This window comes from Poecilia reticulata, chromosome 10 (assembly GCF_904066995.2).
Source record: "Poecilia reticulata chromosome 10, P_reticulata-male-v2, whole genome shotgun sequence".
Taxonomy (NCBI): domain Eukaryota; kingdom Metazoa; phylum Chordata; class Actinopteri; order Cyprinodontiformes; family Poeciliidae; genus Poecilia; species Poecilia reticulata.
This window is the reverse complement of record NC_088839.1, coordinates 26,055,388-26,076,928: the sequence shown is the minus strand read 5'-3', so window position 1 is coordinate 26,076,928 and position 21,541 is coordinate 26,055,388. Positions and strand designations below refer to the sequence as shown.

Genomic DNA, 21,541 nt, shown 5'->3' with positions numbered 1-21,541 from the left:
TTTTGGGTATGCCAACTTACTGGTAAGATGGAGAAAGATTTGCAATTAATTTTCCACTTCTGGGTATGTGATGAAAGATCTTTGGAAGGTGCTGCAGAAATATCTTTTAAGTTCTTCCACACAGCGTGCAATTGGAACAATGCAATGGAAATTAAACATGTCAGTCTGTCTGGGGTTAATATGATGGAAACTCCTGTCATATGGTAGGATGGAAAATGTTGGTTTAAAGCAGAAAGATTTAACAGCATTTTTGGTCTAAGAATAAACCGAATGCAAAATATCTCGTTGCACTTAATATTAGTCATAATCTTGAAAAAAAAGGAGAAAACTGTGTAAATTGGCAAAAAAAAAAAAAGAAATGGCTGAAAATTTTCAGACAGTGCTTGGTAGGTTTTCCTTAGTTGAGAAAACATAAAAGGCAGTCTGTGTGCCTCTGACTGAAAATCCCCAATCACAGCTCATCACCAACAATTTTCTTTGGATTTTTTCACGAGTCACAGCAAAAGATTTTGTCAAAGATTGATAACAGTCACAGTGTGACAGCAGCTTTTGGGGAGCTGCTGGTGTCTGGACTCTTTGTTCTTTTGCATTCATCTGTGTTCTGTATGCAGCATCCATGTTATCTATGGTGCTAAAGCAAAGCTCACTGATGTCTGAACCCAGCTACCCCTCCCATTTAAACTGAGGATCACAAATTCACCAAAACAGTTGGCAGCTTCGAGGAATTTGTATGCATTTGTTTTCTGGACCATTTTCCAATCCCTGACTTTTTACACCATTACTCAATTCATCTTGAGATTGGAAAAAAACACAAGTAGGTAAACAGTAATCCGACTACCTGGAAATAATACATTTAACTATTGTGAGAGCATGGCTAATTATACTACAATTTACCCTGCGTTTTTCTTCCATCGCGGCCAGTTGTTGAATTAAAACATTTTCTTTTCATTTCCCCCACAGAGACAGTTTTTAGCTCACAAATACATTATGTATACAATGTTCTGTCTATATACAGACGGTGTGAGGCAAGATAAACAGCATGTGTGAAGGTGAACAGAAGTCGCCAGTGATAATATATTCATCTATCACCATCAATGTGTGGGAGAGAAAGAATTTAGTATTTTACTACCTATTTAGGTCTACTCATTTCCAAAAGTAGTGAAAGGTCTCTGCAGTATCAGAGCTGAAGAAGCATCATCCTTAAAGAAAAGTGTTTCACTACAATCTGTAAACATTTGCAGTTACAATCCTTCAAACTAAAATAAAGGAAATCACCTTTTATTCGTCGTTTACATCTGCAGGCTCGCTTTTGAGCAGCCGATTTGCACATATACTCTTATACTCACAAGTGCCTTTCAAGTGGTGTTATTAATTTCTCAGTGGGTCATTTTTGAATTAGTGTGAGTCACTGAGGCTCCAGCTGAGTCTCCTCTAGACTGCTCAGCGATGGTGTGAGAGTGGACTGAACCGTTCAGCTTTTGTGAAGTGGAAATATTTATCAAGACATCTCTGCGATTCAGCAAGAATACTCTTTTTATTTTATGTGTTCAGTGTCAGATATTTAATATAAAAAAGCTAAACCGGTAACACACCTACCACCATCACATTTTACATGAAAAATGCTGTTAATACTTTTTCAAATGTAAGTTGCTTACCGGCTCTGCAAAGTTCATTGTCACCACACATGCCTCACACATATGCTCTACTGCTAATGCAAAAACTACTAAAATGTCACAACAACCACCCAAAAATAAGAATACTAACTCTTCTGATCTATGCGAACACTTGGTCTTCACTAGTAAAGATTCACTTACAAAGACATTTTAAATACCCCAAGAAGCTTCAGCTGAAGGCAATCAGATCTGAACAAGCTACAAGAATTAATTATACATTTTAAGTCCCCTCATTGATTTTAAGTCTATTTCACAGATGATGAAAAAGCGTAATTGAAAAAACGTTCCCATTTCTAGTGTTTTATTTAGATTCTAATTGGTACTTGTGTCTTCCTCTGGTAATTACACCTGCAGATAATTTGCTTTAAAATCTCTTTTGAAAAAGAGCCCTGAGTCACAGCCAGACTACCTGTGTAAGCGAAGATGCTAAACAAACATAATATAATAGGCTGAACATGACAGTAGAGAAAACAATAACTTGGATAGAGATGAGAGACAATCTGGCATGAGACCTAAATATAATGAGGGAGTAAATAAATGACACAAGGAAGGTAATAGGTAGCAATAAAGCAGGACAGGGGGAGCAAAACATCAATTAACCAATTACTGCCTGACATTATTTTACAAATGTATACAAAATGAACTGGATGTATTTTTGCTGTCGGATTCTAAATAAACTACAGACTGTTTCTGGAAACATAGTAAATACATTTTGGTGTTTAGCATGCTAAATCACTCAATTAAACATAACCTGGTGAAACTCCAAGCTCTAGATGTTGGCAAAGTGCTTCCAATATGATTCATGCTATGTGTTGAATATGCATCAACAGGCATAAGTGATCTACAAGAAAAAAAAACTATTCCTTTTAATAAAAGGTCAAATTACATAACGGAGATCTCTACAAAAACTTAATAAATCTGCACAAATAATTTTGTAATAAATCTCTGTTAATTATTTTTGAAGAAAAATATAAAAAGATGTTAAATAATGTTTTAAGTTATAGATAAGCATTCTGAAATTCATCTGAAAAAATACATTCTTGTCTTCTTTTACTTGAACATGCATATTAGCATTTTATTGCACTCTTATGAAATATATAATTAAATCCCACTCTTTTCAGCTATTTAGTCAGCACAGTGCCGTTAGTAAAGAAGCACCGCTGTAAGGTTTTAATTTACAGGGTTAGTCGTTAATTGCTGTGTTTTCTGAGTGTTTACATGCCTCTGAATTGACTTTGAATCCTGTGTGGGTGTGACTTTTTGCCTGTTTTTCTCCAGTGCTTTTGGAAAACAAATAAACCATGAGATGCCAGAAAAAAAAGTCCTTTTAGATCCCATTTCACTTTTTTTCAACATCTGGCTTCATAAGGACACATTGTCGCTACTCCACCTGATAATTTGTTTTTCTGAGTCGCACTAATATTGAAGTAGGTGGGAGGGACCTGAGCGGTGCTCCGCTGTGTTTTTATTAGCATGATTGCTGTTGTTCTAGTTTTCATATTGCAGCTGAATACTCAGTACACCATCCTTAGCACTGATTTGGCTCATCTTTCCATGAGAAATTAAAGGCTTTATGATAGTAATTCACCTCCTGCTGGCTGCACATGAGAAAACACTGCAGAGTTATAATTACTTCCTTTAAGTTAATAGAACTGTACCATTTGAAAGCTACTCGCAATTGAAAGTTCTTCTTTATATACCTGCCTGGCTAATAAAAGAAGCATTACACAATAGGTCATGGAGCTGTTTGAACTGTAAATATGCCTCAGTGCAAGGTTTCACTGGGTGGTAGCTTTATATTCAGAGAGAACAAAAGTACTAAGAAAGCGTCTGACATCCAACACCCAAATCCCACTGACTATTTTACAGCGCTTTGGCAAAACTGGCAATTAATGTGCTAATTTCATAAAGCACAGAAAACCAATCTAAATGACTCTGTCACAATTATCTGATGACCAAAAATATGTATGAATTAGATGAAATGTCTTTACTAGATTCTTAAATATATAAATCAACACATCACAGAATCAGCCATTTTAATATTTATTAAAAAGCCCTGGGCTTGTAATTGATATGTAAAGTCCTAGAAAGAAAAGAGTGATATTTTATTTAGGCTGTAGATATTTCTAACTGAACTGGACATTTATTCCATAGCAAAATAAAAAGTTTTAAGGCAACATGCAAAGTAGCATTTTCAAGGAGGTCAGTCATTATGCATTTTTAAAGTAATATTACTTGTGCACAAAAGTCCATGAAGTGGAATCGGATCATTAAAAGTTAATTTGGCCAAAGCACCATTGAGACTTTAGGATATGAAGATGAGTGTGTATATATTATTTTCATGCAGATATTGTCCCATTTCTATTGAGATTTTCTTCAGTCCATTTGGCACAGCAGCACTGATTAAAAAATGTCACATTTATTTTATTATTTCACATGCCAGTTGGTTTAATGGAACGATATGCAACTTGCTGAAAAAGATGCTTCTTAAATTCTTTCGAACATCCAACGTCCATCCCAGTCTTGTTTTAGGAGAGACGGTGGATGGAGAAGGGGATCCCCTGCCATTTTTGTTCCTCTTTGTGTTAGTTGGCACGGGCCTGCTGTCTAGAGATCCGCTCCAGTTCGACACTTACAGCCAGCAGCCTCTCCTGAATCTTGGCTCCGGCTGTGAGTGTATCCATCTGCGTCTGTCTGCTTGTCAATAGACTCTCATTCTTCATCAGGACATGTGTAACCAGCCAAATCCACATAAGCTCATTATTAGAGGTACAACAGAACTAAGCTCAAGAGCAGCTTGTTGTTTTGCTTCCAATTACTGTTTGTGCAAAACTGCAATGGACGCTGCCCAGTCTCTCCACGACCCTGAAAGTAAACAGCTTGGACAAAAAAAGTGATGCAGCGAGGAAGAAAGAGGCTTTGATGCATTGAAGCTAAACAATATTAAAAATGTCTGTAAAGGATTAAAAAACGGCAATGAGAGACTAAATCTTGGCTTTTATAGATTAATATCTCAATCTTAGATTGATTATGAGTACTGTATTTACATCACAGCTTTTTCACTACAAGTACTGCTGTCAGTTGTGTTTCCAGGGGCGGGGAGCTTTTATAAACACCAGCTGGTAAGACATGCACAACTGCACATGGCCATGTTGAACGCGACTCAAACTAATGAGACTCAATTTTATGGAGTCACTCGTTCCAGTTTTGAAGCAGCCTTTTTTGAGTTGTCTCTCTTTTTTTGCAAAGATTCACTGATCAGAATAAGTTGGCAGGCTTTGTAAAGCTTCTAGTTTCCAATACAGATTTTAACTGATTTGTTTACTTGAAGAATTTTATAATTGGAAGATATGAGAGCTGCACTGAAAATATTTGTCCTGTGCTTCCTGATAAAGTGTATTTATTAATTATTTAAAACAGAAGCACATGCTACATTTGGCAGTCACAATAAAAAAGGATTTTATTAAAATTTTAGTGTGTAATAAGTGACATTTATTCTTGGTAAATTAAGAAATTTACCAAGATTCACAAAGCCCTAAATCTGCAATATGTAACTTTTATAAAAATGTTCTTTGCATATTTGCTATGTTAAGTACATGTGACAGTTAATCTGTGATGAGCTTGAACTCCACCACCTCCTCCCAGTGATACTGTTCATTTGATGTACCCTAAAAGTCTTGGTCTCAAGAACTACATCACTAACTGGCTGGAATTGTTGAAGAAGGAAAACATGAAAGAAAAAAAAGACACAAACCAAAAATAAGACCACGAAAGACTGACACTGAAGAAAAATTGAATAAATGGACAAGTTACAGAAGAAAAATTAGCAACAGATGACTGAGAAATCCAGATTATATCAAGAACATCTAGAACATCTCCCAAAATGTTCATCATTTGATAATGTTTGTTAGTTGAAAATAAAATAAAGTTACAGAAAATGCTTTAAGCTGCTCCTGCAAAGAAACTAAAGACAAAAATCTAAAACTGATGTGATAAAAGATACATTTTAGATCTACTGTAATCATTTTGAAGCGAGACTACAAAATGATTTTACAGATACACTTAGAGAGCTATCTTAGGTGTAGCTCTAATATGAGATGAGCCTTTTGATCTTATAGTCTAACTAACGTCATTTGGATATGATCAAAAGTCTGTCACATTTGAGCTTTATGTATTTTTGTGCTTCTGTTGCCTTTTGTGTCTGAGCTAATGAACTAAAAGCTTCCTCCATGGTAGTTAACTACAATAATTACTGCTGTTTATGTAAGTGACTGAAATACGGAGAAAAGATGAGCAAGTGTTACAGGAACAAGTCTGTGTTATTATTTTATTGATTATTCTGTAAATATTATAAATTATGTAATAACCCTTCTGGTGAATTATTGCTTAATGAACCACGACACTAATCACTAATGGTTCTTCATTCTTCAAACAGCGTGTTTACAGTCTTTCTACAGCCTCAGTGATTGAAAGTAATGAGCATCTTCTCTGTGTTAATTGCAGAGGGACTGCATATAAACCTATTAAAGCTCCTTTGTGAAAGAATTTAAAACACTCATCTGTTAAATTAGACTATTAGATCCGTACAGTAAAAAAATAAATGTAATGGCTGTAAAAAAATATGCTTGTCTATTAAAATATAACATTCAACAAAACTGTGAAAGGCAAGGAAGAGTCCATACATAATTAAGAGATGAGACCAAATATGAATGTACAATTAATTTGACCTGTGTGTTTTATTAATGCTCCTTGGTAATGGTATCTTTCTATTATCTCTGCCATGAGGTGCTGCATTATTCATAACAGTGAATGGAATAAAATGATTTAGAACGCTGCTATAAAGGCCTGGAGCCATGGGACAGTTCATGTGCTCTTTTCTGCCTAACAGTGTAGGCAGAAAAGAGCCTACATTGTTAGGTGTTTTCTTTACACCACAACTTTATTAAGCCCTCCTTGTACAGAAGGAACAATAGCAAATTTGCTGCGTGTGCCATTTCCAAGACTCTTGAGACTTTGTGAAGCACTGGCCAGCAACTGCTTGAAACTGTCCCTGCTTGTCCCCTTCCACAGGAACACTTCACAGCAGAGTGCAAATTTAAGGAGTCGGTGTTTGAGAACTACTACGTGACATACTCCTCCATGATCTACCGACAGCAGCAATCAGGCAGGGGCTGGTACCTCGGTCTGAACAAGGAAGGAGAAATCATGAAGGGGAACCATGTCAAAAAGAACAAGCCAGCAGCCCACTTCCTCCCCAAACCTCTGAAAGGTAGGCATCCTCCATTTGATTCCTTCATGTTTAGGTTCGAGCTGTGCTGGTTCAGAATTAGTTCATACTAACATCACAGTACAGTCGAGGAGTATTGCATCCTTTCTGATTTCTTCTTATTTTTTGCTATTTTTTTGCACTTGAAGCTTTCCAATCATCAACCAATTTTTATTATTCGGCAATTTAAGTACCATATTTTCCAGGCTAATAAGTGTAAGTAGTAAGTATAAGTCACATCCGTCAAAAAATGCTTTATGAAAAGGAAAAAGGAAAAGTCTCACTGGATTTTAACCCACATTTATTTGGAAAATGTCACACTTTACGGGAACTTTGTCCACATTGATGAAAGGTTCCGGTGACTTGTTATTTTCAGAAATTGTTGACTTTGGCTTGGAAGTTTACGGAGACTATAAAGGGATATTCAAGAAAAAAATAAAATAGATTGCATCTATCAAATTGTTTTTGGTGGGCATGAGACATTTGGTGAAAATGTATGAGCCTCTGAAAGTAGAGCATTTTCAGAGATCAGAGTCTGATTACATCTGGCTAAAATCTCTAACATTAGCTTCCAGAAATTAACATAATGCAATCGCCAATGACGTGTGCATCTCTAAATGAGAATTACTGTTTTTCTAGAAGGATTTTTATATTTATTCACTGGCTTACGTTCTGTTTCTTTACTAAAAGCTAAATGTGCTGTCAAATCTGTTAATGTATGCTTCTCAGAGAAGCTGGCATGTGCCTTTTCAGTACTTTATTCCAGCTGGTCGCAGTCTGTTACAGGTCCAGTACAGAATGAGGTTGTTTGTGACCAGAAGCCGCACAGACAATATGCTTCAGCGCTTTGAATAGTAGCACCAGCAGTTTATTTTCACTAAATGAAATTACAGAAAACCCCACCCATCCAGGCGATGTGTGTGGTAGCGTGGAGAACACAGAAAGCTGCCAGGAGAGAGAGAGAGAGGGTTCTGCTCTGCCACAGTCCTTTCATCTTCAACAAGACTCTGTCAATGCAGAGACGAGACAGAAGGAGTGAAATGCAGTTTGGTTTTTAGCTTGAGAAAAACCAAACAGTTTTTTTCTGGTGTTGGTTCTAATTTAAACGGTAGCCAATGGAATTTAACTTTACATCCATCCATCCATTTCCTTGCACCCTTGTCCCTCAGTGGGGTCGGTAGGGTTGCTGGTGCCCATCTCCAGCTAGCGTACCGGGCGAGAGGCGGGGTTCACCCTGCACAGGTCGCCAGTCTGTCGCAGGGCAACACAGAGACACACAGGACACACAACCATGCACACACACACTCATACCTAGGGGAAATTTAGACAGACCAATTAACCTAACAGTCATGTTTTTGGACTGTGGGAGGAAACCGGAGTACCCGGAGAAAACCCACGCATGCACAGGGAGAACATGCAAACTCCATGCAGAAAGACCAGAGCTGGGAATCGAACCCAGAACCTTCTTGCTGCAAGGCAACAGCTCTACCAACTGCGCCACTGTGCAGCCTAATTTAACTTTACATATAAAACAAAAACAAACATATTTTTGCACCTGTAAACATTTTATATGGAGCTTTCAGATATGTTTTCCTTCCACCATTTCATCCACATGTGGTCCATTAGTAACAGAGCTTCCTTTTTGAGGTAGATTTCTGTGGATCCATTATTGCTTGTGAAGCACCTTCTTTTCCCAAGTATCCATAGCAATCTCATAGGAGCTTGAGTTGTTCTAGTGCAGTAAAGTGACCACTTTAACAGAAGTATTTTGACATTTCATGCCCGGAAATACATGTGTTATAGACGGAGCACCCGTCTGGGGAACAGGCATGTCTTCTATGTATCTTTTTTATCTTCAGTGTACACAGGGGCACTAAGAGGAACTTTGCCAGTTTAAAGTCATTCTTTAAATTGGTACATTCAAAGAAATCCTGAGTGCGTTGAAGTCTTGGAGCCACCAAACTATACAAAATACATTCAAACCTTGATTTTATTGCTTTCAGCACAGTGGGAAACAGAATGAAAAACATGAATCTGTCTTTCCAAGTCTGAAGCTTTGCAGATGCTTATTGCACCACGCTTGCAAAAATTGTAATTACTTTTAGGCTTCAGTAAAAGTGATTTACTAAGTGGTGAATGCTTTATTTCTGTGATTCATGAAAGTATGTTCAATTCAATCACCTGTCAAGTGTTTTATATATATATATATAAATATATATAAATCAGATTTATCACAGCTGTTCATGGTTTCAGATGGTTTCAAACCATCTGGTGTGTCAGTTGAACACTTTCACACCAGCCTGTTTTTAGTGACATCATCAGCAGATCTGCATCATCGGGGGTGTCACCATGATCACATGTGGGTAAAAAACATAGTCCAGTAGACACGCTCTCACTACAGTCCTCTTAAAAAAAAAAAAATTATATATTGAGTGAGATTTTCTCAGCCTCAGTTTGTTCTTGATTATTCTTTGTAGGTAAACTTTGAAAATGATATAAAGTGGTAAATTATGTCATACATGTGGTCAACTTTCTTTTAAATTATACGTCAATAAATGTATTTTCTCTTAACTCATAAATAATTACACACTGCACCTATCATCACCTTGGTAAAAATCAATTTTAAAAAAAATCTACTGCTGCACTAGCGCAATCTTTCATTCTTTAAAAAATCAACCACACTCTGATTGCAAAAGAGAAAAAAATGTTTTTACTAAAATTAACAGAAAAATGATTAGTAGCATGTATTCCAGCAGACTCTGATACAGTAACAGTTTCCATCTGCTGTGACCGACAAGTTTGAAAGCACAGAGCAGAGAGAAAAAACATAATTATCCAGGATTACTTTCCTGGAAAAAGAAATAAATTCCTGTAGCATAATTCATTAGGGACCTGTCTTGGAATCCAACACTAACTATGTTGATACTTTTTGCCTTTATTAGAAATATAACTTAAGAAAAAGGTCCTTTTGTTATTTTGGTAAGGCTAAAATTAACTCATATCTACTTTAAGAACAATAATTAAATGTTCAAACAGTTGTACCCTGTGACAAACCAAGTTGGGGAATGACCAGTTTATTCTGAAACCAACCACAGAGAGAAAGATGGTAGGCAAAAAAAAAACAAAGTCCCCACAGTTTACTGTTTTTTAAATGCCAGATTATAGTGCTTCTTGAAAAGATGTTCATTTTTTAAAAATCAGGTAAACTTAACAAACATGTAAACTCATGTTCCAAGATGACAATTATGTTTTAAATCTAAATACTTTAAAACAGATTTTTACATTTTAAACACAATATACATAATGCATGCTGTCACAGTCTAAATGCAAACGCATTCATGACCAAATTGAACACAGAATGCTGATCATGTGTTTTAATTGTTTCCAGTTCAGCATTATAATTCAAGGTGTAAAAATGCTTGGACAGATTTGTATGAAGGATTTTATTCATGCTTAATCTGTTTCAAGATAATATTTTTGTTTGATTTGTCTTTATTTTTCTGAATGAATAAGGTGAGTAGTTGGCAGCTGAATTTCAACTGTCCATGTCTGAGTTAAGGTGGATGTTACACCTACATGTACCTCACTATTCAGGACTTCTCAAACACAAGCAAACTGGCTACCAAAGTTATGATTTTCCAAAATGCATCTGAAAAAAAAAACCTACAGTCACTTAGAATAAAAAAAAAGAAAATGTAAAGCGAAATGTTCTGTTATAGTACAGTTGTGATGCCAGATATCATACATAAAACCACCAGTTGTCCTCTATGTTACTGTGCTACTTATACAATTCTTATTTTGGTCATATGTATTCATTCATTAAGACTTTCCCACTGCAAAGATTCAAAAGCGCAAAGCGAAAAAGAGAGAATTTGTTCCAGCATGTCATAAAGATTCAGCGACCACAGCGTTACCGAGCACCAATTAGGAAGCTTCTTGTGCTGGTGATGCCATCGTCTCTTGACATTACTCACTGCTCTACTGGTTCCAGTATCTGAGGTGCAGCTCTTAGCCTCTCATTTTCTTCCACTTTGGATAAAACATGTAAAGCTGACATTATTCAAACCAAACATGGAAATCCTCTTACACTTTTTGCAACACGCTCTGATATGAATCACAAAGAAGTGTTTTTATCTAGGAGCTGGTCAGATATAGGGGAGTTTGAACAGCTTGAGGTAGGGTGTTTATTTTCATTTGTCATGTTTAAAAATGAAAAATTACCGTTACATCACATTAAAATCATAAGCTTAAGTGCATTTAGATAATCATGGAATATATTGTGAACTATTTTCCAGTGGTCAGTTGTTTACAGTGAAATACTGCCAGTGATTGATGTGTGTAAGGGGTTGGGGTGTGGTCTCTGGTTGCTGCTGCAATATAAAAGTGCTGGTCTAAGTGAAGTGTCTGAAGGGCTGGATGTGCAGTTTCAGCCACAGACCCCTGAGGAATAAACATCAAATAGCATTTTAGGCAGCAGGATGTTGAACACATCCTGAAACCAAAGACTGTGAACATCAAATTACTGATGTTTCTCCTGAAAAGGCAGCTGCTGAGATGCACATTGAGTTGGTCCTGCACACACAGCAAAGCTCAAGCATTAGCAACTCTTGAATTTATAATGGCATTCTGGGAATAGTTTTTTTTTCCCCCTTTTTACTTCACCACCAAGACTTTTTACTGTGACCTCCTTGAATCAGCAGTTTTACAAAGAACAATTGCTCACAAAAAACTGTTAACTGTAGTGTTAACATTTTCACATTTAAAAATTATGATTCATCTGTTAAACTGTCTTTCAGTTTCTCTAATCTTATTACCTAATTTACGGTTTTCTGTTCAGTTTATTTGTAAACCATAAATGCAAGACAAGAGTTTTCACAGAACTGATTAAATTGTGGGTCCTACAAGACTGCTGTAATTTATTCATTCAGAACCAGTTCAATACAATCAAAGTGCATTAGCAGTCACAAGTGCTAATCATCTTTTCATAAAATGTTGTGCAACTAAGAAAAGCTTGGAAGATTGTTTGAAGATGAGGACGCTCTTTCCTAATGGAAATTTGATCAGACAAAGGCATATTAATTTTTTTCTGTTTTAAAAAATATATATATATTTAGCATGAATTATTTTAAACTTTTAAACATTTTGATAAAGCTAAAATCTCTGCTTTTAAATTCAGTTTAAAACTTTGCATAGTTGTTGTCTTTAACATTTCTAAAAGGCAGAAAATATATGAATAAATTGAACGCCCTGCAAACATGTAGGTACAGATTTCTAGGTACTCTTAAAATATATGCAAAGAGTCTTAATTTAATCTTAAATTGCTAAAGCAAAATTTCACAAAAATGTGGAGAGTACAGTATCTGTTTTGATTACATTTCTTAAGTAGAGGAGAAAAAGTTACTTCAAGAAAATTACCTGTTTCACACTGAATGGCATATAAGTTTGTTTTTTTGTTTTTTCCCATTCATCACCACTTTTAGCCCTGGCAGTAAAAGTCAACTGTGAAATTGCTGCACATATTCTGATGTTTACACACCAATTATTAAAATAAGTATTAATAATTTAAAGATGGTACAATAAGGCTGGAGATTTAAGGCTCTTTGTGCACATTGTTTCTAGGGGTGGCTGTCATTGTAGAGAGTGTATGTGTGGCATCAGGTCATATTGAGTGTCAGTAAACACAGCAAGAGGTGTTCCTGTTTGTGTTATAAAAAAAGGATACAGAGAAATATTCAGATATATTCAGAATATTCTGATGAATCAGCTAAATGCATTATTTTCTTCAGTTAAGTCACCAGCTGTGCCTTAATTTAGCATGACACAGATAAACAGATTCCTTTTAAATAATATATGCTTTCTTTTTAAAGGAATCTTTCTGGTGTATTTTACTCCAAAAATTCTAACCTTGAATGTTTGCCAGTTGTATTAATTATTGTTGCTCAAAAATATTCAACTCTTTGATGTTGAGTTTTATTGGTGTGTGAGCTTTGATGTGAGAAAACAAAAGCTAAAACAAAACTGCAATCCAAGTGAAGATGTGCATTACTTTGGGTACAGAGTGGAAGTCATACAGTGGAAACTACTTTTAATCTTGCAGGAAAGGAAATGGTGTAAACGATGGTGCACAGATAAGGCTGAAGTGTTTAGCAAATGGCTTGTACTTGAATAGCACTTTATCAAGTCCAGAAGACCCCAAAGCACTTTACACTACAGTCAGTCATTCACACACACGCACACATTCTCTAACTGATAGTGGCAAGCTACTGGACTGTAGCCCCAGCTGTCCTGGGGCAGTGTGACAGGAGTAAGGCTGCCATGCACTGGCACCACCAGCCCCTCTGACCACCACCAGCAGGTACTGGAGGTGAGGTGTCTTGCTCCGGGACACGAAGATGGAGACAGATGGACGGGGCTCAAACCGGCAACCCACCGGCCTTATTTTACACACAATACAGGACACAGTATTCAAGAGAGTTATGGACCACAATAGCTAAATCTGACAAACACCTATAAAAACTCTTAGAACTATAACATAATTCAAACACTAAATATACCTTATTATGTGTTAATACACACAGTGTAAATCCTCTTAGAAGACACTAATATCTTGGTGATAAACCCGATCAGGACTAAGGAAAAATGAATGGCACTCCTGGATTAACTTCTTTACAAATGCCAGCCAATGAAGTGCTTCTGTTTGCACAGTTGAATGGCAGTTGCTGTTTACTTTCTTGACTGTTAACATCTATCTACATATTGACATGAGTTGGTCTGATTTCCACTTTCCCTTGTCTCTCCACAGTGGCAATGTACAGGGAGCCATCTCTCCATGACTTGACAGAGTTCTCACGCTCCGGCAGCGGCACACCCACCAAGAGTCGGAGTGCCTCAGCTGTCCTCAACGGAGGCAAAGCCGTGAGCCAGAACGAGTCGACGTAGCCCGGTAGCTGAACCCAGGCCTGGGGCCGAACCTTGAAACCTTACCTCTCACAGAGCGGGAATCTAAGCAGACGCCGATCAACGGTTCAGGACTAGCTACGACAATAATCCACACATTAAAACGCCCACATATCATCAGAAAAAAGTATTCATCAAAGCAGCATCTAGAATAACAAACGTAATCTCACACAGGTCACTCTCGTCATAACCAAATTTTTGTTTTTGCCAAATATTTATTTAATATTGTTACCACATTCTTTTTGTTAATGAGTTTACTCATCCTTATCTATGATACTGTCATTTTCCAATCACTTTCTTGGGTCATGCAAACACCAATCACTTGTGCATATGTCACAGAGGGACAGCAAGGTAGATATGCAGGTGTTCAGGGCAGCCAGTAATGATTCTTGTCCATAAAGGCTGCAGTGGGACAATAAAAACGCCCTGATCACCATCTCATCCATGCTTCTGTGAATACAAAGCCTATAAACTCCCTGGCATGGCTCAGCCTCGTCCTCCTGGCCAGCCGGATGGTAGCTCTCCTGCGTCCTAATGCACACGCTCAGAGACTGAGCTCCTTAGCATGGGAAAATGAAGCCTATGTTCAACTGACCTGAAATATAAGGAGCAGCGTGGCTCTCTTGATTATTTATTTATTTATTTCATTTTTCTTTTCTGTCTGAGAGATGCCACAACTGCACTTTTTCTTTTTGCTAATTTTCTGAACAAGCTGAGAGAGGTTTTTAATTGTTAACTGTTTTTTTGTTGGAATCTCCTCTTGTTCTCTGCTCATGTCATTGTTTCTTTGTTGTTAGGATGAGTTTCAGCAAACCAAAGACGGATTGAAAGAGTGTCCCTTTAAGCTGCTAAAAAAAACAAAAAACAAGCCAACATACGGTTGAGATAAAGATGGGTGTTTCTTTTTTTCATTGTACATTTTTGGTGAAGGGAAGTAAAGGTTTTTTGTTGAGAAAACATAACTTGTTGGCAACCTGGCTCGATATCTTGCTTTTTGCTGATATGCTCAGTGAGGGAAGAATGGAAATTACTATTTATTGTCCCCATTCCCTTCTGTTACCAATGTGTCACACTGTCTTTTGCTCTTGTCCTCGTGATCCGTTTCTTCTTTGTGCTTGTGTCATACTTCAATCCTCCTCCCCGTTAGCCATTCTTGTTTCGTTCTCCACCTCTAATGACTGATAAATGTCACCATAGGAGCATGGTGGAGGACCCCGCCCTTCCCCAACTATCCAGGATGCTTGTTATGTGTTTGAGTAACTTATTGTGGTGATATTTTCTATTAAAAAAGGAATACTGTGGACTTTTAGGTGGCTTAACATTTTATAGGAAACGTCAAATTTATAAAACTGAAAAGCAAACAAAAAGGTACAAAAACAGACTTCTTCCCTTTCTTGCACAGGGCATGTACACAAATATGTACAAAAAGGACCCTTTTGTGGGCTATGTACTCTTTCCTTCAGCTACATGACTTATTTCTAGTACATGCTTTTGGGAGACTTTTTTCTTGATTTCTTCTGGAGGTGGTTTGTATTAGGTGAATCTATCTGTTGCATGGGAGAGAGCAGGGAAAATACTGGTCTAGAGCTGCATGATGTAGGCTATGTGTATTAACCCATGTTGGATCATGTGTTCCAAACTACCAGGCTAAATCTGATAAAACAGCATATACAGACAGGCACTACAGCTGTCTGATAGCTTCCAGTTGTTTATTATTTGTTGTATACACAAAAATGCACTGAATAAAATGTTTATATTAAGATATACTTTTAAAAAGTGTCTGATGTTCTTCTTTGTGTTTTGTTGTGTGTTCCTTAGAACAGCTATGGTTTAAACTGTCCACACCATTAAATTTACACTTACATTTGTTTTTCTTTGCCTGTTAATGCTTTCTAAGAATTACAGTAACTGGACAAACTCAGAGACTATTCAATCCAATAAATCAATATCCCTCTTAGGACAGACATTCTGGTTTTGTATACATTTATTAATATGTGCCGATTTAGCAGATTACAGTAAATACAGATACAGATTACAGCATTAAATATCCCTTTCTTAACAGCTTAGGACACTTTTCTTTTGGTATCTGTTACGGCTTTCAACCAGTAAACATAATATTGATCATAAATAAAGGTTTATAATGTAATTTGAAAATTAATCAATAAAGTCACTGTTACAGATATAACTTATCCAAACTGTTAAGTGCCTGAGATTCCTGTGTGAATCCAGCTTCAGTTGGTAAGGAGGTATTTCATAATAAAAAAAAATTGTTGTGTTAAACCTAAACTCTAAAAAAATCTTATAAGTACATATTTTAATATGGCAAGTTCATATATATGATGTTATATATGTTTAGTGGAAACCATCTAAGCAGAACCACAAAACTTAAAATCTTAACTCTCCTTATCTTGGGTTGACATCCAATCAACACCAAGGAAAATAAATGATGCTTCTGGATTGGCTGGTTTTGCCAAGAAAGGAATTGATTTGAAATTGAAATGAGCACAAAGCAGCTAGGATAACTGCTAAACATTATGAAAGAGTGATGACATTATGTCTGGAGAGCCAAATTGGGGCATTGCTGGATAACATAAGAACCACCAGCGATGAAAATAGAAACAGCAACATCTCAAGCTGTAATGTGGGTTAATGAAAGAAATATTTATAGAAGTATTTATATGGTAATGAGAATAAAATCTGGAGAAATGTATGAAAGTAGCTACTTGGGAATTTGTTAAAAAGACTCTAAAGCAATCTTGTGAGCTCAGTCAGTTTATTCAAATCTTAGGTGAATGACACGGTTTAATACTCATGGTCTCCCTGAAAACAACACAATAGTAATTATTTAAGGAAAGTACTTTTTCCAAGTAATAATTGACAAACCGCTGAATGAAGTTGCAATGATGTCATCATATGAATAGAAGATATATTATACTATTTTGCAAAAAGAAAAATAACTCTTTTGGCACCTCTTGTGCTGTTCTGCATCAATCTAAAATGTTTGTTAGTATTTTTTAAAAGGTGAACTTGTCTGTGCAAATGAGAAAATGGGTAAATATGAGTAAAAATGTGTTTTCTATGTTACAGTTTGATCATTTTCTTGCAGTACCATTATTTAGTATCAGTAAAGTAGGAGGTTAAAACCAGTTAGAAATGTTTTATTACGCCATCATTACAGATCTTAGAATTGCTTAGTTTGAAACTTTCCTTAAATTGCAATAAAATACAATTGTTCCTGGGTCTGAGGATGTATTTGGCGGGTTGCTTCATTAAATAGCATCTAAAACAGAGTATAACTTTGTTTTTTCAACTACCATCTTTAAGAATTGGTCTGGTCTCTTGAGACAACCTCATTACGCCCACCACTAGTGGAGACAGGAGAACTAATAGGCTCCGGTAATATAGGCCCTGTTATGAGTTACTTCATCGTTCATGTGGTTTGACATCCCACTACTCCCTTCATTTCCTTCTGCTCCTCTCTAGACTCCATTCATTAGCACGGGACAGTCCAATTCATTAGTGTGGGCTGCCAGCCTTGTTCTGAGATGGTGATGTGAGGAGAAGCCACTTTTCCTCCATGGTTTTCTTTTCTCTCTTCGCCTCTCTTCCTCATTCTCTCATCAGTCAGTTTTCCTGCCCTTCGCTTGGCCAGACTAATGAGTCTTCGTGGAGCCACGCGAAAAGAGCAAATCAAAGATGTGTCTAATGTTCGTACATAAACGCCACACAAGTACTCCAGGATTTGTGATTTTGAGTGAGATCAGGCTGAAACATTCAGTCACGAGTCAGACGGAGCTGACAGAGCTGTGATATATGTGAGCACTGTGTACCTGTGAATGCAATAACTCATTACCCTTTATCACTGCCAGCACAGGCTGTGCAGCCTCTTTTCTCTTGTGCACACACAGTCAGTCGTTCTTTCTTTGTGTCTCTGCCATCTCCATCAGAATTCTTACCATTGCTTTTTGTTCTCTAAATGGGGCATTTTTTCCCTATGATTGTTACTACAATTATCTTTTTTTATTGTAGAACTGAGTGACAAGTGCCTCAGGACTAGCGTTTTGTTGTTTTGATGCATTCCTTACCGCCAGGATTTCTAGACCTTTTCAGCTTTTTGCCTGCTGCTTTCACAGTAGGACCCATAGTGATGAAATCAAACGATGGGTAATGGCTGTCCAGAGAAAAGTGTTCAGCTGTTGGAAGAGTGCAATGGAAACAGAACAGCATGGAGGAGAATGTTATCCAGACAGATGTAGAAATAAGAAATGTATCAAAAACATGTCACCAGGGCATCCATGTCGTAAACACAAGGGCCAACTGAGACTAAATAAATTTATTTGAGACTTTGAAAACAACACAGTGGACCGAACTATGTAATGCAAGACACACATCTGGTTTCCCTGCTGTCTGAATGTGTTGTTTTTACTGGCTCCTCTTTTGGATGTCACAGAAGATAAATAAAAGAAAGAGAGGGTAGCTAGCTGCTAAACTTATATTTAGGTTACAATGAAAATGTTTATCTTGCAACACATGTTGGAATGTCTAAAATGAGTTTTCACCTGGATAGTAAATTAAGTTCATTTAGTAAAAATCAATTTCTTTAAGTCCCAGTCTGGAGGGGCGGCGCACCAATGATGTTTTCCCAAACACTTCAGCGCGCCTCACGCTCCTTCACCTCGCGCACATAATGAGGTAAATATAGCGAGTTTTACCTTTCACGTATCGTTTCCTGGGGGGGGGGATTTATGTTTTCACATCCACCTAAATAATGTGTAGTTGCGCCACTGCTAATATCTACATCCAAATATAAAAGTAGCTGAAATAATACTGAGGGCGTCCATCATCATTTTTCTCTGTAATTTCATAAAAGTATTTATTTACATTTGAATGCAAACTGACATATAATAGGTCTTTACATCAATATAAGATAGTTTGTTTATGGGTATGAAATGCCTAAATGAAAATAAATTGGATTTTTTATGTCATAATTCATCAGCTTGATCAATTGTGTTTAATCTTTATTTGGTTTTACAGCATGAGAGAAATTTGTCGTACCGTAAAAAAATCTTCCGTCCAGTGAGAGAAATGTACTTTTTGTATTTGCACATTAAAATGAGTAAAGTGCAGCTTCACAGAAATATTAATGTTTTTAAAGCCACAAAGAGGAGAGAGAGGGCATTGAATTTATTTGACAGCCTGGCGCCTTCAGCTAACTCCCGAGAGGGTTTGTCTGGCTCTCCCTTGCTTCTCCACAGCTTTTTGCTCATTCTCTTTCATTGCATGTTAGTTTGGAAAAATTAAGTTGTCGTTTACAGATTCACTTGGTATTTATGGTGAATGATGGTAATAAGAAAAATTGCGTTTTCATTAAGTGGTCTGCTCTAACATAAAGCTGTTACTATAGTACAGAGTCATACATTCAAAGCAAACAAAGTGGAGACAGTGACAGGCTTAAACATAAGTTAAATCAGTCCGATAGAGCTGTGGTGATATCACCTAAACAGAAAACAGCTATTTTGTAAAACCAGTTTCTTCTTTCATTTTGTGAAAGAAAAAAAGTTGTCAGGTTTGAGAAACTGATGAAATTAAATGAAATGCACTGCTAACCTCCGACGTTTGGGTCTCTCGGTTCTCCCAACACCCCGGCGCCCCCTGAGAGCAGCGAATCCGAATGAAGTTGGCTGCTATTTGTCCCTCTCACCACCTCTCGTCCATCAACGTCGCCATGTGCCTCCAGCTGGCACAGAAGAACGCACCAGCTTCATTATGAACAGATTACCCAGAGCAGAAAAAAGTCTCACACCTCTGCTTATCAGAGCAACCAGCGCATCAAAGCAACAGGGTATAGGCAGAAAAGACGTGGAAGACACAGTGCTCAGAGAGAGATGCTGATAAGTAACATCCACTGCAAATAGCTTCAAACATCAGTGCTGCTGGTCTCACTGTTAAAGAGCGTTTTTATTCGTCGGCCTCTGATGTAGTCGACTCTTCATCAGAGTTTGAAGCAGAACCATTTTTGACCACTCAGAAACAAAGAGACATTATTGAGTGTCCAGTTGATTTAGACTTCTCCAAACCTGAACTAACTGGGACAATTTCTGAGTAGAGTAAATTCAATACTTGCTGGTTACTCCATAACTAGCAAAAAATATGGCAAGATAGGACGGCGAAGGCCTAGCGCAAAAATTCGCGTGACAGGTGGACGGAGCCTGGTGCTGCAAGGTTGGAGACCTTGTCCTGTCAGGCGACAAGGTCCAGTGTTAAACGGACGGCGGAGACAGACGATTAAATTCCGTAACAAAAGTATGTTTTTATCTTTTTTCATCTTTTTTTTTTTTCAAAATCTCTTTCTTAGTGTTTATTCAATGTCACATGTTGTTTTTATTTTTTATTTTTAATTATGTAAAGCACCTTGAAATGCCCTGCTGCTGAAATGTGCTATACAAATAAAATTTGATTGATTTGATTGATTGATATATTTAAAAATATAGTTTCTTTTCATTTTACTTCCTAAGTACGACTACTCATGCATTTATTGATGTGTCAACAAATTTGCAAGTTAGTAGACAGATGGATAATTTTTAGGTTTAGCCAGTACCACTCCTTAAAAATCAGATAAAAAGGGACTGAAAGTGCTGTATTAACTCCCAAGAGAGAAAAGTGCATTTGCTGACTTATTAATTTTTTTTCATTTCACCCTTTTTACAAGCATAAAGCCATATGCGCATCTAGTCGCGTCTGGCACAGTGTCTTTTATGTGTGTTAGATAACAGATTTGGACTGGATGTTATCACGAATTACACAAAAGCTGGTGAAAATCCATTATCACCGGATAATAGTTGTGTCCGGTTTCAGCAACCTTCAGCGAAATTCCAGTAATGACGTTCTGATTTTAACATCTGTGAACATCTGGACCTTTGAGTGGTTTATCCCTTACAAAAGATTCACTGGTGGTTTTGCACAGAGGCCATTGTTATGTCAAAGATTATGTAACTGCACGCTGAGCAATTAAACTGAACACATAATTATCTGTAGACACATCAACACAAATGTGAACAGGAGGTCTGAGCAACAAAAAAGCAATCAGTTTGTAACAAGGAAGGCAGATGGCCATTTTTAGTCTAAACAAAAGGAATAATCCCTTAATGCAATGAACCATCCTCTGCTAAAAAAGGACAATTCTGTGCTTACTTCTGAAAATGATAGCAATGAAAATGAAAACATTTTTTTAGCACTTTAACTGTGTGTAGTCATTCGGGATGCTCCCGATCAAGTCAATTTTATATCATTTTTATAATTGTATGAATCTTTGACAGATACAACACTGAGTTTTCCTTAACAATTAAAGGATTTTTCTTTCTTAAGCCCTTTACAGCAAAGTGTAGAGACTATATTGGGTTCTGCCCACTTTGCACAGAAAACATTATGATGTCATTCTCAAGCTAAGTTAAGTTGTGACACAATACTATTGCAGACTACTGTAGCAGTGGTGAACAGTTGTGTGTTATTTTGCGGTGCTTTAAAAATTCTGAGTTATTTAACAGATTTACATCACATGCAGACCTCTACATATATTTTCCGCCTATAGTGATTCAACTCAAGCTGGCTGCTAGGGAAACATCTTTTGATGATGCCTCACTTTTCA

At 37.0% G+C, this 21,541-nt stretch overlaps 1 protein-coding gene across 9 annotated transcripts in view; it reads left to right on the top strand.

Moving 5' to 3' along the window:
• The window catches only part of fgf13a (fibroblast growth factor 13a), a 105,578-nt gene extending 89,906 nt beyond the window's left edge, over nt 1-15,672 (top strand). For all 9 annotated transcript variants that reach the window (XM_017307099.2, XM_017307098.2, XM_081611784.1 and 6 more), the window contains 2 exons: nt 6,744-6,942; nt 13,742-15,672. In XM_017307099.2, the coding sequence (XP_017162588.1) occupies nt 6,744-6,942; nt 13,742-13,878 (336 nt within the window). In that variant the 3' untranslated portion in view covers nt 13,879-15,672. The remainder of the gene's footprint in view (nt 1-6,743; nt 6,943-13,741) is intronic.
• Nucleotides 15,673-21,541: the final 5,869 nt, after the last annotated feature.